This window comes from Cylas formicarius, unplaced genomic scaffold, assembly GCF_029955315.1.
Source record: "Cylas formicarius isolate icCylForm1 unplaced genomic scaffold, icCylForm1.1 PGA_scaffold_5__7_contigs__length_24384050, whole genome shotgun sequence".
NCBI classification, from domain to species: domain Eukaryota; kingdom Metazoa; phylum Arthropoda; class Insecta; order Coleoptera; family Brentidae; genus Cylas; species Cylas formicarius.
This window is the reverse complement of record NW_026844341.1, coordinates 18,201,364-18,218,645: the sequence shown is the minus strand read 5'-3', so window position 1 is coordinate 18,218,645 and position 17,282 is coordinate 18,201,364. Positions and strand designations below refer to the sequence as shown.

General features: G+C 40.3%; 3 protein-coding genes across 3 annotated transcripts in view; 2 read left to right on the top strand and 1 right to left on the bottom strand.

Moving 5' to 3' along the window:
- LOC132702525 (probable E3 ubiquitin-protein ligase HERC1) overlaps positions 1–13,203 on the top strand; it is a 45,338-nt gene extending 32,135 nt beyond the window's left edge. The window contains exons 19-25 of the mRNA XM_060671204.1: positions 4,724–5,143; positions 6,901–7,685; positions 9,339–9,880; positions 9,931–10,169; positions 10,220–10,461; positions 12,764–12,917; positions 12,970–13,203. Of these exons, the coding sequence (XP_060527187.1) occupies positions 4,724–5,143; positions 6,901–7,685; positions 9,339–9,880; positions 9,931–10,169; positions 10,220–10,461; positions 12,764–12,917; positions 12,970–13,203 (2,616 nt within the window). The remainder of the gene's footprint in view (positions 1–4,723; positions 5,144–6,900; positions 7,686–9,338; positions 9,881–9,930; positions 10,170–10,219; positions 10,462–12,763; positions 12,918–12,969) is intronic.
- Positions 13,204–13,264: 61 nt separating this feature from the next.
- On the bottom strand, positions 13,265–15,781 carry LOC132702528 (alpha-tocopherol transfer protein-like). Its single transcript, XM_060671212.1, has 5 exons — positions 15,607–15,781; positions 15,294–15,453; positions 14,989–15,244; positions 13,569–13,679; positions 13,265–13,513 (listed from the first exon to the last, which is right to left on the bottom strand). Exons 1-5 carry the CDS (start codon positions 15,686–15,688, stop codon positions 13,265–13,267), a joined length of 858 nt encoding a protein of 285 aa, XP_060527195.1. The 5' UTR covers positions 15,689–15,781.
- Positions 15,782–15,974: 193 nt separating this feature from the next.
- Positions 15,975–17,098, top strand: LOC132702224 (cobalamin trafficking protein CblD). Its single transcript, XM_060670726.1, has 5 exons — positions 15,975–16,169; positions 16,231–16,385; positions 16,441–16,638; positions 16,692–16,911; positions 16,973–17,098. Exons 1-5 carry the CDS (start codon positions 16,031–16,033, stop codon positions 17,029–17,031), a joined length of 771 nt encoding a protein of 256 aa, XP_060526709.1. The 5' UTR covers positions 15,975–16,030; the 3' UTR covers positions 17,032–17,098.
- The last annotated feature ends 184 nt before the right edge of the window (positions 17,099–17,282 follow it).

The window sequence follows — 17,282 nt, the reverse complement described above, 5'->3', positions numbered from 1 at the left end:
ATGATTATGTTATTTCCAAACATATTGTCACTAAAGGCCCCCACAGATGCTCAGTTTTTTAGCACAGGCCAATTTGTGCAGTTTAACTGTCCTGTCCCACACACACGCAGTTTTATAGCACAGAATTTATCCAGTTATACAGCTAACTGGATAAATTCACACTCACTAGTTTTGGCACGGTTTTTCTATACTTAGTAAAAGAAAATGGCTTCTCTAGACACGCCATTATATTCCAGTGTGCTTGCCTGTGCAATAAAGAAAAAGCAAAAAAAACAACGGTTGGTTCAAAGAAGCAAATGGACTAAAGATTGGTTACTCAAAAGAAATGATTACTCCCATGTCAATTTACTTGCTGCTTTGAAACTCGAGACGCAAGATTGGTTTAACTACCTAAGAATGAACGAGACAACCTACTTGAAATTATTGAAACTCGTTTCTCCTTTAATACAAAAACATGCCTCATGCATGTGTCTAAATGAGGCAATCAATTTCATGCCATGAGCGGTTAACAGCTATTTTTTTAACCACGACTTCCCTATTTGCTCCCGTATTTCTTCTTTGAGTTTTTCGACCGGACTTTTTATTTCTGTCACTGTATTCTTTACTCTTTATTTTCCATAAACATGGTAAGCTTTTGTATACCTCAATAAATTCGCTTAAAAACTGTTTGTTAACATTCGTCATTTTGTTGCTTACTATTTTTGGATTCTAAATAAACTTTAAAACTGAACAAATCAACAGAACGAGTCCCACACTCGCTCAGGTTTCCAAGTTTGCGCAGGCTAAATTCAAGCGCGGTCTGATTTTGCCCAGGCCAGGCCAACGGCCTGCGCAGTCGGCCGGACGTTCACACAAACGCACCGATATGCCTGCACAAACTAGGTTTGCACAGGCGGCCTGGATTATAAAACTGAGCGTCTGTGGGGGCCTTAACAGTCAATCTGGATTTCGTAAAGGTTTTAGTACCATTAGTTTACTTTTACACATCAATGATCACACTATTAGTTCTTTAGATAATGGTCTTGCGACTGCACTTATATCTTTAGATTAGGCTAAAGCCTTTGACCAGAAACGTATGTGCGCCAAATTGAGTTACTATTATTTACTAGTTACTATTCGTTTTTTAATGTTATTCTTTTTGTTTTTATTTTTAATAACTTTCTATTGTTCCATATGACTATTACATTCGTCTATTATACTATATTTAATTTATCAATGTTATCAACTTCCTATTTATAAGGTTGTTCGGAAAGTCATTTCGTTTTTTCCCGTCAGAGGACTTAATTACGTTTTTTCGAAACCAACTTCACACTTAAGCTGCATAACCATATACGTCTTGAGAGCTGATATTGCAAGGCTTGTGTGTGAAAAAGTTCTATTAATTCTACGCAGTAGTTTTTGGTTGGTGCCCTTTTAAATATGGAGAGCAATAAGCAGCATTTTCGTCATATTTTACTTTTTTACTCCAGAAAAGATAAAAATGCTGTCCAAGCGAGAAAAAAATTGACGGATGTGTATGGAGAAGGCGTGCTAACAGTACGCCAGTGCCAGAACTGGTTTGCAAAATTTCGATCCGGCAATTTTGATGTCGAAGATGCACCACGGTCTGGAAGGCCGGTCGAAGCTGACAAAGATGCGATAAAATCATTAGTTGATGCAAATCGGCGAATAACCACACGAGAGATCGGTGGGAGATTAAATTTGTCGAATTCGACTGTTTATGGCCATTTGAAAGGCATGGGCTTAACCTCGAAGCTCGATGTGTGGGTGCCCCATGTCCTTACGGAGCGAAATTTGTGTCGTCGCGTTGACGTGTGTGATTCGCTCCTCAAACGTCAAGAAAATGATCCATTTTTGAAGCGGATTATTACTGGGGACGAAAAATGGGTTGTATACAACAATATTAAATGCAAGAGGTCATGGAGCAGAAAAGATGAACCGGCTCAAAGCGTGTCAAAAGCCAACATTCACCAAAAAAAAGGTGATGCTCTCCGTTTGGTGGGATGTCAAAGGAATCGTTTTTTTTGAGCTTTTGCCGAACAATACAACGATTAATTCAGAAGTCTATTGTCATCAACTGGACAAATTGAATGATTCACTTAAAGAGAAGAGGCCCGAATTAATCAACAGGAAGGGTGTAGTGTTCCACCAGGATAATGCGAGACCTCACACAAGTTTGGTCACTCGCCAAAAACTTTTACAGCTTGAATGGGACGTACTGCAATATCCACCATATTCTCCAGATCTGGCGCCTTCCGACTACTATTTGTTCCGGTTCCTGCAAAATTTTTTGGATGGCAAAACCTTTACCTCAAATGAAGATGTCAAAAACCACCTGAAAAAGTTTTTTGCCAGCAAGGACCAAAACTTTTATGAGAGGGGAATTATGTTACTGCCAGAAAGATGGCAAAAGGTGTTGGACCAGAACAGCCAATATATAATTTAATAAAATATTTATTCATTATACGAAAACCGTCTTTCATGTTCCCCAAAAAAAACGAAATGACTTTCCGAACAACCCATAGTTTTCAATTTAAACATTTAAGAGGCTAAGTGGAGTAGCTTTTGCTAGACTTCGCCTCTTCTTATATTTCTCCCTCGTCACCTACTTCAATGTATGAGAAGTTTACTTCACCTACTTCAGACCTCTTGGCTGGATACACAGATTGTGATGTGTTGATTGGTGGCGACTTCAATTTACCTAGTGCGGTTTGGAATAATTGTTAGAGTGGTTTGCGTGTGGTGAGTATGGAGTCTGTCACGTCGGCACATCTGCTGCATACCTGTTGTAATTACCACAATTTAGGTCAAGCTAACTGTATCCCTAATAAGTTTGGTCGATTTTTATATCTGTTATTGAATATTACAGAGCATCACCTGGCTTATGAAATTATATTGCCTATTGATTGTGATGTTGGTTTAAAGTATGATGTCTTTTATTATTATGATTTTAGAAATTGTAAGTTTAATGAAATTAATTGTTACCCTGTCTTGTATACCATGGGTGAGTGCACTTGACCCAAGGGATGTTAACAAATGTGTCGATTATTTCTATAGTGTTTTGTATGGTGCGATTGAGATGTTTGTTCCTGTTAAGCAATTTAACAACGTTGATGATTATTTTTATTTCTATGGCTTAAGAGATCAGTTTAAGACGCTGCGTAGTGAGTGCTATAGTGCATACATAATGAGAATTAATCAGGATGTCACGTATGACGCAAAATCTTTTTGGAAACATGTAAATGGTTTGCGAAGGTCAAGTGCATATCCCCGGTATTTGGGTGACGAGGTTGCCGACTGTGATCAGGATATTGTTGGCTTGTTTGCAAAGCACTTTGCTTCTACTTATGAAAAGTTCAAGGGTGTGATTCCTAATTATAATTTTGACTATAGTTTAGACTTCAACTACACTAGTGTTTCACTTACTGATGTCTTTGAGAGTATCATGAACTTACAGAGTGGATTTTCGTATGTGGCCCGGACGAGATTCCATCAGTCTTGATTAAGAATTGAGCTACACAGCATATTTTTAACCCGTCCTGGTCCTCAGATATTTTTCCTGACTTTTGGAAGGTTAGCTATTTGGTGTCTGTGGTTCCTAAACTGCTAGATATGTTATTTTGTAAAAGACTTTCGTGGCATTGCAGGGGAATTCTGGCCGATCAACAACATGGATTTGTGCATGGTAGATCTACTGTAACAAATTTACTCACCTACCAATAATTTTTATTGAAAGAGTTTGATCAGGTAGATTGTGTCTACACGTATTTCTCGAAGGGTGGGTCTGTGCATCTTGTCTCTAAGCTTAGAGCCATGGCCCTGGGGGCTGGGCTGATGCAATGGATTCGTATTAATAATTATGTCTCAGGTAAAATTGAGATTGTTTCGGGAGTTACACTGGACCCATCCTCTTTAGTTTGTTTATAAATGATTTTGTTAGCGTAGTTTCGGATGATTTGAAGATATTCAGGAGGGTTGGATCGCGCGAGGATGCTCTGCTGCTTCAGAAATGCTGTAGAATTAGCTTTAGTCGTTTGTTGAGTATGGTTCGCAACCGATATAGCATTGACGGAGTCGAGATCGAGGCCGTCACTAGTATTAGAGACTTGGGTGTTTTCTTCGATTCTAAACTGTTTTCTGACACATTTTGCTTAAGTGGTAAACATTTTTGTTGTACGCAATAGTGGCCAACTTACTCCACATTGCCTTAAACTCCTTTATAACTTTTTGGTTCGCTCTAGACTGTGGTATGGTCTCCATATTATGCCTGCCATATAGATAACATCGAAGCCGTTCAGAAAGTATTTTTAAGATCATTGGCTTCAAAGGCCAAAGGGTATCAAATCAACTAGAGTATTATAGCCAAGGCCTTCAATATTGATATTCTTCAACCCAGAAGATCTCAGAGGGATTTAGTTTTTCTCTTTAAGATTGATATTATTGTCCAGCTCTTTTACATAGCACATAATTTATTCACGCCTTACTAGAATGCTGAAAGCGTGCAACTGATCCTTTTGTCGGCAGTCTCCGCTCATTTCGTTCTGATGAGTTCCGTTTGAGTGTTGCCACTTAATTCTATATATATTGTTATTGTTACATTTTGTTCTAGTTTCTAGTTGTTATACTACTGTCTTTATCTTGCCTTTCCTTTAATGAATGTAAAAGTTTTGTAAATTGGTTAAGCCGTAAATAAATAAACATTATTTTCGTCCTCCTGTTGCAGGCTTACTTGTGGGGCTCCGACCGGCACGGGCAGCTCGCGGAGCTGGGATACAGCGCGTCGGCGCCCGCGTTCGTCGATTCGTTTTCTGTAGCGCGCAAGATCGTCTGCGGCCAGAATTGCACGTTCGTCATACTGACCAACGGCACGGTGATGGCCTGCGGCGAAGGTAGTTACGGCCGGCTAGGGCAAGGCAACTCCGACGACCTGCATACCCTGAGCGTCATATCGAGCCTGCAGGGGTTTGTCATCACCGACCTTGCGACTTCGGTGGGCTCGGACGGCCACAGTCTCGCACTGGCCGAGAGCGGCGAGGTGTTTTCTTGGGGCGACGGCGACTACGGCAAGCTGGGCCACGGCAACAGCGACCGGCAGCGCAGGCCCAGGCAGATCGAGGCGCTCCAGAACGAGGAGGTTATCCAGGTAACGCTTTTTTTATATTTAAAAGAATACCAAGTTTAGGGGGGTGGAGGGGGTGCGGATTCGCTAATCTATTGATAATAATTGAAATTTAAACTGTGCTTGCTTGTTAAATAAAAAAATTTATATTTTCTACAAACTTCGCAACCAACCACAACCTTTGTGCTTTCGGTATATAAGTAATGCTGCCTTTGCGGGAGTTTCCACAAAAAAATTATTTTAAATTATGTTTGTATGTTTTTGGTATGTTACTTTGTGAACTGAAAAGTGGTTATGTGTTTTGCTAATAAGTAATATAGCCAAAATTTGAACTGTCATAAGACTTTTTCTGTAGGGTCAAAGGGAACTTAACAAAAATTATTTAAAAAGTTGTGACGTAGCGGGGGTTATTATTTGACTTTTTTAAAAACCGACTTATATTTTTTTGTCGATATCTTCATTTTTTATTTATTTCTTAATGGAGGAGGAGTAAACTGCTCTTATTAAAGCGTATACTGGTATGGTGTGTTCATAGATATAAGAAAATGACAAAGGGTGGTCCTTAACATACAACGCAATAAGATTATTACCTAAAGTTTCGGAATTTAAATTCAGGTAAAATTGTGGTCCGTAATAGAAAATAATTTTATACTGAACTGTTTTTAATATTCTTATTTTAAGTTTACTAGTAATTATTCTTATTTCGTGTGTAATGCAGCGTGTGTTGAATCGTGTGCGAATTATGCAAAATATGTGCGAGTCTAGCGTATCTCAGGAGATGCTCCCGCCCAAATGTAGAAAACACGAAAAAGATGAAGCTGGTGTTAAATGTGGCAGAACTACCTTATGAAAGTGTATCCAACACATGCGTTTTAGACTTAAAAAAATTGACAAAAGGCAAGTTTTAATGGAATCTTTTAGAATTCGGAAATGGCGACTGGAATATCTAGCAAAAAATTAGGATTTACAGAGAACAGCAAAGACCAATTATTTACTTGGATGAAACCTGGTTGGACACTTATGATATCCCGGACCAACCGATAAGTGTAAAACAAACGTGCCATCAAAAAGAGGTAAAAGAATAACTATTTTACATGCTGGCTTTAAAGATGGTCGGATTCCAAATGGACTTTCTCTGTATGCGAAAAATATTAAAGATTCTACTCTGGATTACCATGAAGACACCACCGCTGATTTATTTGAAAGTTGGTTTAAAAACAAACTATTGTATATGCATATTGCAAATAATATAGAACAAATAATAATTAGAACAGGGGATGATAGCGATAGAGATACTGATATATTATGTGAATAATTTTAAGTAATTTAAATAGGTAATAAAAGTAATTTGTAATTTTATTTTAGATTTAAACATAAATACATATATAAATAAATAAATATTGTTTAATGTCTACAAAGTTGCGCTTTCACCTCATCGATACTAACCGCAGAAAACGAAAATTTGTCAAGTACATTTGTTTTTAAATTATTTTGGTAATACTGTAGCAACATAGGATCCGCTTGTTGTTTATTTTTGGAAAACTGTAGGAAATACTGGTTAATAACTGAAGGTCTGTTTAATCGGGAAGGGATATATTTGTATTACCTGTGGAAGTTTCTTGGAAAAATTAACTATTTTTGGCTCATTTTTTAAAATTAATTTCAATAAAATAGAACTTTGTAAGACATTGCGACATTACGAGGGATGTTTCCAACGTTCTGGAAATTTTGCCGTAATTAATGTTAGAAACGTCCCTAGTAAACGCACGTATTTCGCTTAGGTGGCTTGCGGGTTTAAGCACAGCGCCGTCGTCACCAGCGACGGCAAACTGTTCACGTTCGGTAACGGAGACTACGGACGTCTCGGGTTGGGTTCTACGTCGAACAAAAAACTGCCCGAGAGAGTGACCGCGTTGGACGCCTTCAAGATCGGTCAGGTCGCCTGTGGCCTGAACCATACCGCGTGCGTATCGGTGGACGGCCTGGACGTGTGGACGTTCGGTGAGGGCGACCACGGCAAACTCGGCATCGGTCACACCACCACCAAGTCCACGCCCCAACGGGTCGAGACCGTGTGCGGCGTGGGCGTGAAAAAAGTCGGCTGCGGCACCAATCTGACCGTCTTCCTGACGCGCCACGGCAAACTGTACGTGTGCGGCATCGATAGGATGCCGTGGCACGCCCTGACCCACGACCGAGCTTCTTACCTGCCACACCCGCTCGACGCCCTCGCCGATTATTTCGTGGAAGACTTCGCCGTCGGCACCGAGCATGTACTAATACTGACGCGCTGTGGCAAGGTGTTAGGGTGGGGCATGAACACCGAAGGTCAGTGCGGATTGGCCCACGTGTCGCTCGTCCGGGAACCGGAAGTGATCGCCGAACTGACGGACAAAGGCGTCAGGCAGATATCGACGGGACGAACGCACAGCGCCGCGTGGACCGCCGCGCCCCTCCCTAGACGAGTTCCGGGCGTCACTCAGAGTCTCACGTTCGGGCTCCCCGCCGAGATCCCGTCGCAGTACAACCACCTGCAGAATCTCTCGATCAAGGCGATACAGGCTAGGTGAGTGGTAAATGTCAATAATAATAATAGTAATTGTTTATATTTTGCACTTCATATTTACATTTATCTATTAGCAGTAAACCCAAAGCACAGCGCAAAAAAAAAGGAACTGGGAAACAATTTTAAAAATTATCAAAACCCGGTCACTAATTTCATATTATGATACATGATATGAGCATTAAAAACGTTGATTTGATGAGCCATCCATCATATAGTCCTGATTTAGCACCTAATGACTCCTTTTTATTCCCATACATTAAGTATAAATTAGGTGGGCAACGATTTTTGAGGCCAGAAGAAGCGATTGATGCGTTGACGATTGGTTTTATCGAATACAAAAGTGTATTGAGCATCAGGGTGAATATTTTGAGAAACAAAGTAATATTTGTTAGTAGCTTATGGTTTTTTATTACAAATCCCGAAATATAAAAGGTAGCCCTCGTATACATAAGAAAAAACTAAATATCTTATTAATAGAAGTGTACTATCTTTATATCGAAGATTCAAAGTGTGGACATCCGTTCGCTATTATTATTTTTCCAAAGAGGTATGGAGCGCAGGCATTTAAAATTATATTATAGTGCATGAAACTGTTTTCCCATTGATTGCCAACCTGCTTCACATAGTTTATATGATACGCCTGACACCGTAGATCTATCGTAAACACGACTGTTGCACTCTCTGTATTCTGGTTACATCTTCTTGATCCAAACAAGGGCCATAAACCGCATCTGCGTAATTAAAATGAGAAAGTACCAGCAAATGCATTAATCTAATTTTAAGGTTAGTTTAGGTGACGTAAACTCGTATAGGCTTTTTGAATGCACTATCAAAGTTTAATCACAAATTGCGCGTGCGTTCAATGCAAATTAAATATTGGTTTTTAATCGTGCACATACGGTAATAATAATAAATTGCCATTATTATGTATATATATATATATATATATATATATATATATATATATATATATATATATATATATATATATATATATATATATATATATATATATATATATATATAAAAATGTGATGACACTATATTCCGGGATATCATCCGTTCGCTCGTTGAACTCCGACTGGAATCCTGCAGACGTTTCGCCAAAGTCTCACTTGGCATCTTCAATGATCGCGCTCCGAAAATACAAATATGCAGTAGAGAAGAGGCAAAGTCTAGTTTAAATTAAAAACTAAGTTGGAAGTTGATAAATTAAATATAGTACAATAGATAAATGCAACAATAGAAGTTATTAAGAGTAAAAATAAAAAGAATAACATTGATTGTTAAATTATTCGAGAAGTTAGCAGTATTTGAAAGTCAATTTAAGTTCCCGGATTTTGTGGGAAATCCCATCAAATTTACGCAAGCCGAAAATGAATCTGCAACAGCTGTTTTGAATTTTTTGCAATCTATATTTATTAATACTATCAAGGCACGGGTAATAGAGGACTAAACAATAGTTCATAATCGAAAGGACACGTGAGTGAGCTAGAAGTTTCCGTGAACTGAAATTAAGGACAGTTCTATGCCTGTACAAATGGCGCAAGACCAAATAAGGACTTTTTCACCAACAAAGATACATGTTCCACGAATCCTACAATCCTACAATTATATATAACCCCAAGTTTTTATTGCAATTCCCAATTTCAGGTTAAAGTTCTTGTACGACTTCTCCGACAAGCTGTACTCGTGCTGGAGCCTGGTGCCCCTGGGCGTCGCGCAGCAGACCGAGTTCGATATCGCCCCTCTCGCTGGTCTGGTCTCCGCAAAGCTCCGCCCCCTGCTCGCGCCTCGCGTCTACACGTTGCCTTTCGTGCGGTGCATCGGCAAAACAATGGTGCAGGGCAAAAACTACGGGCCGCCGATCGTGGTCCGGCGCATCTCGCAGGAGGGACGCAGGTGCAAGCCGATCTTCGTACAGGTCGCGCGGCAGGTGGTCGAAATGAACCCGCAGGAGTTGCGATTGCCGTCGCGCGCCTGGAAGGTCAAGCTGGTGGGCGAGGGGGCGGACGACGCGGGCGGCGTCTTCGACGACACCATCACCGAAATGTGTCAGGAGATCACCTCGCACGCGGTGCCGCTGTTGGTGCCGACGCCGAACGCCCTCAACGAGGACGGCTTCAACCGCGACAAGTACCTGTTCAATCCGCACCTGACCTCCGCGCAGCACCTCTCCTGGTTCAAGTTTGTCGGTAAGACGGGGCGGGGTCGTCGGCCGGCAATCGATTAATGACCGTCGCAGGTATCCTGTTCGGCGTGGCGGTGCGAACGAAGAAACCCCTGCCGATACCGTTGGCGCCGATCGTATGGAAGCTGATCGTCGGCGAACCGGTGACCGTCGACGACCTCGAAGACACCGATTCGATGTACGTGCAGACGCTGCGCAGCATTCGCGACATCGATCGCGCGGGCGTGACCGCCGCCCATTTCCACGACGTGATACCGTTGCAAACGTTCGAGGGCCAGAGTTGTACCGGCAAGGTGAGGACGATCGGCGCGGTTACGCCCACCTCACGCCGCACGTTTCGCAGATCGTGCCGGTGACCCACGGCGGACGCGGCATCGCGCTCACCTACGACAACAGGACCCAGTACTACGAGCAGGTGATCAAGTTCAGGTTGCGCGAGTTCGATCTCCAAGTGGCGGCAGTCAGAGAAGGCATGTCGGGCATCATCCCGGTTCCGTTGCTGTCGCTGATGACGGCCGAGCATATGGAGCAGCTCGTGTGCGGCATGACACGCATCTCGATCGCCGTACTCAAGCGGATCGTCCGGTAAGTTGGAAGAGTTTAGAATTCTGCCGCTCTATAATAATAATAATAAATAGCCTTTATTAAAGTAGAACAAAAAGAATATTGAGTCTATCCAGTCTATCATAGAGATACCATGGCTTTTAGTAACTAGTAATTTTATACACTAACGTAGACAGATGCACAAAATACCTTTCAGACGGATTAAACCACGCAAACCATTGCTGTATCTCAAGCAGGCATTTTGCAATGTTTGTAAGTTGTATTGATTGGTATTTTGGTCTTAGAGCCGGCCAGTATACAAAGTCCGCATATCTCAATAGAGACAGTATAAGAGAGTCACACAATTTGAGTCTAATCTCAGAAGATAAGTAGTCTTTAAATTTCCCGTAGGACTTCTGCAGTAAATAAAACAAGTGAGAATCAAAAAGCAGCTTACTCTCAGAGACCCCTAAGACTAAAGACATTTGTCGACAACGTCAAGCGGAGTAACATTCAAAGAAAGTTTCAGATCATTATTCTGGATAATTTCCTCTTTTTTATTACCAAAAAGAACAACCTGGAGATTGGAATCATTTAATTTCAGACCATGGGTTTTGGAGATTCTAGATGGCGATCAGATTTTTTTTTTCATTATCGCGTTAGCAAAATTTGTCGTATTTTGACTCTTCGGTTTCGTGAGTAGCCGTTTAAGTTCAAGTTTTTCTATACAGGGTGAGCCGAACTCAAAAAAATATAATTTTTATTTATAAATCTACCGGTTTTTAATTTAAGTTTCGTTAGCTCTTAAATTGTTTTCTTTCTCGTGCATTTTTGATGACAATCTTAATATATATCAATCTTACATAAATTCTTAGGGATTTGAATAAAAATTAACAAATTTAAATTATAAGTTTCACTTATCTCGCTTCATCTTTAATACACATTCGCGCCATTTTATTTAGGAAACAACGATTTTTTTAAATACTGAGTTTTTGAATAACATCCAGAGCAACATTCAAAGTTGAGCAGAATCTTCCGAAAACTTCATCCCAGAAGACTAAAATCCGAGGAACAGGTTAGTGTCAATGAGAATAAAAAAAATTGTTATTTACTAATGGTTATTTTTTACCTTATAATTTATTAATTATTGTACAGTATCTTAAAAACTAGAATTGCCATCAAAAAAAGACAAGAGAGAAAAAAATTGCAAATTGAGGTTTTCTAATCGACATAGGTCCATAGGAGCATACATCAAAAGGTTACAAGACTCCTCTGTGCGAGATAAAAATAAAAAATAATAGAATGAAATAAAAAGTCATTAAGGCGTTGACCGATATTTTCGATTCACCCTGTATAGAGAGAACGGTTTGCGAGAGTATCTTCACTCTTTTTTTATGACTACAATTGTTAAATATTTAATTTAAAAATATATTTATCTTTTATTTAAATTTTTGACAAAACAGCAACAAACTCAAACGCAAATCAATAAAAAATAAATAGATTGATGTTTGGATCGCGCAGCTTTATTTGCTCTAGTAGTTGAGGACAGTTTATATTAAACCTGAGAAGATCAAAAATTACGCGTATAGAGAATCCAGATTAAGTATAATGCGTATAATTATATGTTATGTTTTAACTTTGAGCGTGCTAAACAAGTATAGACACAGTTTTTGTTAAATCCTTAAAATTTCTAATGAGAAAACTTAGCAAATTAGTACACAGTACTATAAAATTATTTATATGATTGACAAATTTAAATTCCCCATAAAGAATTGACACCAAGATCGCTTTAGGTATACAGAGTGTTTCCTAATTTTCGTTTCTTTTTGCTATATCGCTTCATTTTCAGGCTATTGAAAAAATAAGATTTGGTGCGTTTTCTTTTTATTATTAAATTAAAAATTGAATAATACATACATTAATTAATTTTAATCAAATTAAGTTGCTTGTATTTTCTCGCATATCTTTCGGTTTTACAATAAGCAATCATTTTAATTGCTCATGTCGCTTTAATTAATCATTGAGAAACTCTGAGGGGATCTCCGCCAGTGTATTAATTGAAAAGTTTAAAAAAGACACAACGTAAATTACTAAAATCCCCTATTATTTATCATTTATCACTGGAATATCATTTGGTACTAATTAATAATACCAATCAACCAATTATTTTTTCAACACCCTATATTTCGAAATAATTATCAAATTTCTAAAAATTAAGTGAGAATTCTCCTGCTTCCTTTCCTCGCAGAGGTTAGGTAATACCCTGCATAAGTAATTTGCTTAAGTTAAGAAAAAAACGAAGGGAATTTGTCAAATTTGACCTCTAGTGAGTGCCGTATCGCAGGTACAGGGAGCTGGACGAAAATCATCAGCTCGTGAAATGGCTGTGGGACATTTTGGAGAATTTCAGCGACTACGAGCGGGTGCTATTTATGAGATTCGTGTCGGGGAGGTCCAGGCTGCCCGCTAACCTCGCCGACCTGTCGCAGAGGTTTCAGGTAAAAGGTGCGTAATAGTCCGGAATGTATAACGCTCGCGTCCGCGTCGCAGGTAATGAAAGTGGATAAGGCGCCGGACGGCCTGCCAACCGCCCAGACCTGCTTCTTCCAGCTGCGTTTGCCACCTTATACTAGCCAAGACGTGATGGCAGAGAAACTACGATACTCTATAAACAATTGTCGATCGATAGACATGGATAACTACATGCTGGCGAGGAACGCCGACCACGGGAACGCCCTCGACGACGAGTGGGCCTATGATGAGGAATGGGGTTATGATAGCTGATCGAAATAATAAAATAATTAAAGAGCGTTTAATATTTTTATTAACAACGAATGCGAAACGTTCAGTCGATACTCAGCGACCTAAAGCTGCCTTCCATGCTGACGGTGTGGGCCGGTGGGCGGGGCCTTTTCCTCTCGTCCACCGCCCACCGCGACTCGTCTACGACGTAGTCCCTGTGTTGCCGCACTTTGTCGATCCACGCGCGCTTTAAGTCGTCTATTTTGCCGACCGTTCCGCCGTACTCTTCGGGTAGGAGGTCGCGAGGCACGTGATCGTACAGAGTGGTCGAATTGGGCAGGTGCGTGTGGATCTGCGCGTAGCAAACTTTCGTGCGACGCAATCGTTAGCTTCGCCGACGTACTCACCATTTTTCCGACTTCGCTCTTCATGAACGGCCTGACGATATGCAGGCATCGGTCCAGAAACGTCGGTACATTGAGCAGGTGGATCTGCCTCAGCTTGATCGGGTGGGCTTCCTGAAAGACCGTGCGAAAATCGAGGCGACGCACTATCGCTAGACTATTTACTATAGAAAGTGCGCATTTTATGAAATATTTTATTTCATTTGCAATCTGAACAAAATCGTCACATACTGTGGGATAAAGCGACGCAAACTCAGTTTGGCTGCAAATAGTAATTAATCAGGGCTAGATTTTCGTAAATTACAGACCGCTTTATACTTTCGTGAATAAGTTAATTGTTTAAAATCGAATTCGGGTCTTCCTAAACAATTTTTTTTCTGTTCCTACGTCTTCGAGCGGATATTTCCCGGAAATTACTCACGGGTTTGGCCCCCATCGGATGTCATTTGTCAATTCTGACAGTCATGTCAGTGAATGTATTCGTGTTGTTGCCGCTTTCAAACGTGTGCAATATTTTTTAACAAATATACTTTTGGTTCCATTAACAGTTTACAATTTTAAACGTGAATCTGAATAGCAATTTCTAGCTAAACTGTTGCTTTCAAGTTTGATATCGGAGACACAGTTACTTAATTACTTACTTAATGACCAATTGGATAAGAAAGATGCGTTTTTTGACTTTTTTAGAAAGCTCTACACCAAATTTGATATATTTTTTAATACTGTCTTAAGGAACACTCGTTAATTTATTGTTTAAATGCAATTTCATCAAAATTTTGCCAGAAATTTACGTAAGAGGAAATTTGAAACTTACCTGTAGTTATTTCATCCATTTTAAACCCCGTCAGTTTTGGTTAGTTAAAGTGACTCTTACAAAATTAAAACAAACTATTATTTAAATATACAAAAAATCAAGTGTAGCTTAGGTAGTGTTGGAGGGGGGAGGGGGGCTGGTCTTTTGACCATTCAATTGGTACAAAAAAAAATGACGGGTCAATTTCACAACCCTAGCCTTATAGATCAAAAATAATTGACATTTATAAGCAATATTCCGCGCTGTCATGCGCAACTTTTTTGAATGAATCGGGCCCACAATATAGCTACTAGATATATAGAGGCTCTACAGGAATTTTTTGAAACGATCATAAAATAAATACATTAGGACATGACAGTTAATGTGCGCATGAGCGGTCATTTGAAATCGCGCTTTCGAGGAGTCAACATGGCCGCTGACAGTTCGTCAATCCGATATCATTTTTACAGCAGTATTTTCTCAAAATAGAAATAAAATGGCGCAAAATGCAGGTTAGAGGCATGCGCGGGAGATCATTTCCATCTCTATAAAAATATAGCCGATCAGGCCGCATCATTTATAACCGTACCAGAGCCACTATATTCTCTAACAGAGTCTCATTGCACTTACCTGGGTGTACAGCATGTACTTTTTCAGGACGGGTAGTACTATCTTGGTCAGGTGCTTGAGGGTGAAGTTCCGCATATCGAATATGGGAATCTCACCATCAGGCACCTCCGTCTCCAGCAGCATCCGCACGTCGGCGAGTACAAAAAACGCCTTAAGGGCGTCTACAAAGTGGTACTTTTCGGGGTCGCTGGTCCTTAGATTGTACAGGAACACCTTGTAGTTTTGAGCGGATAGTTTCGGCAGCGGTACAAAATCTCTGAAAAAGGTTGCTTAAGCTCCGCACGCTTAAAACGCTTCCGACTCACATGTCTTCGAATGCCTGCCGAATGTGGGGCGCGTCGGGATCGCGATCCGCGAAAATTTCAGGCGATTGCGACCTGATCGTGTAAAACAGGTCAATTAGGTGTTTCGCTCTTTCCACGCTGTGGTTGCAGGTGTACAGGAACCGTTGCAGCAGCTTGTCGTCTGAGATTTAATTAATAATGAAAAAACAAATCGCTAGGGATTCGATATAGGCAATCGTATAAACATTAAGCGCGTATATCTGGTCGACGATTCATGCATGTATTTGTGGCGTTTAAAAATAAACAAAATTTCCGCCGGTCGTTTAAAACTCACTTATATTCTGCGGCAAGTGCGGCTCTTTGGCCAACCATTCCTTGATAATTTGCAGATCGTTTTCATTTTCGGTAGCGGACATAACTTTTATAGCGGAATTCTTTGAACGTACTAGCTCGAAACGCTCGGCGCCGACCAGTTGAATTCTTTAACGTCCCACTTTCACGGGCGTAAACTTTCTAAATATCTCTCGCGTTATTAAAATTAAGTGGGGGGTTTTCCCGAATCTGACCTTTAGCCCTCACACTTTGAATTGTGAAAATTACGATTTGAAAAAACAAAATCAGCCGTTGACCTTGGACACTCTAGCCGGTGCCCTAACATTACATCATCGCATTGAACTTGTGTGAAACCGACCGACCAAGATTCTGTGACGATAATTATCAATTTGTCAAAATGACGTTAAACAGGTTGAAAAGAAAAGATGACAAATAGAACACTTCGTTATTTTTTAACAAAATTTTCGAAAAATGACTTTGCGTCGAGCGTGAGGAACTTTTCTAGGAAAGTAAGCAGCTCCGACGGCGGCTACAAAACAGTGAAAAACGTCCTTCCTGACGCGGGTGAGTTGAACTGCGCGTTAACATTGGTGATGCAACCTTACAGGATTATTATTATTCACAGGCTCCGGTAATTTAGTGTGGCGCGATCCCAGTTTTGAGCTGCTGGCGTCGAATGGGTTTCCCCTTTTTTTACGGGGTAATATAGGTTTAGCGTGGTACGATACTCAAACAACCATCAAAACTCATCATGAAATCGTTATGGAACAGATCGACGATGTAATACAGCATTAAGTAACGTCGGCCAATATTTACTCAATAACTCGTGTTGTAGACGGCCGAGAATACTGACGCGGACATGATTTTGAGGGTGCAGACTTGCCCGACAGTACTGCGGCAGACCGTTTCCGATCTATTTCCATACCGTCCTTTGGAAAAATCGGAATTATCCGTGATTACAGTAAATTTGAAGCCCAACTTGAAACAAATGCGGACTAACGCAGAAATGGAACTTGAGAGGATGGCTCAATTGGTACTCTTTGTTGCAATTCAAGTTTGGTTAAATAAACAGAGTTAGTGTTTCAGTTTTTAATTACAGCAAGGAACATATGTACAAAGCTGAAAGAGAACGGATACTGGGCAGATTTTATTAACCCATTTTCGGGCAGACCATATTTAGTACCGTCTTCGGGGAACGAACTTTACAAGGCTGATGAACGGTTCCGCTGTCTGGACTTCCAAATATTCGAAATCGACGAGTGCAAAATAATTTCAAACGACGGCGGCGTGAAAAAACGCTTCATCGGTAAGCTTTTATTTTTGCAACTGTGAATTGAGGTTGTGTAAGGCCCCCTTTTATTTTGCAGGTAGTCTGTTTACGAACGCGCCCTGCAACAAGTCCTATTTGAACTCGATTTTTACCTAGTGGAGCAGCTTCAAACTCTCAGTTTTGTTGGAATTTATATTTTAATTAAATGCATTGTATGACCATAGTTTGGTTAGTTTTTTCCCTGTCCTTATTCACAATTTATTTGGAATGCATTCGCGGGACTGTCACGCGCGCATATATGGCAGACGAGTTTTAAAAATCCTCTGAAAACGGTCAATTTGACGCCAATGCTCGGCTCCCTTCAGAAAAAAAAATCGAATAGTAAAAACGCTTACTTGTTCTGTGCT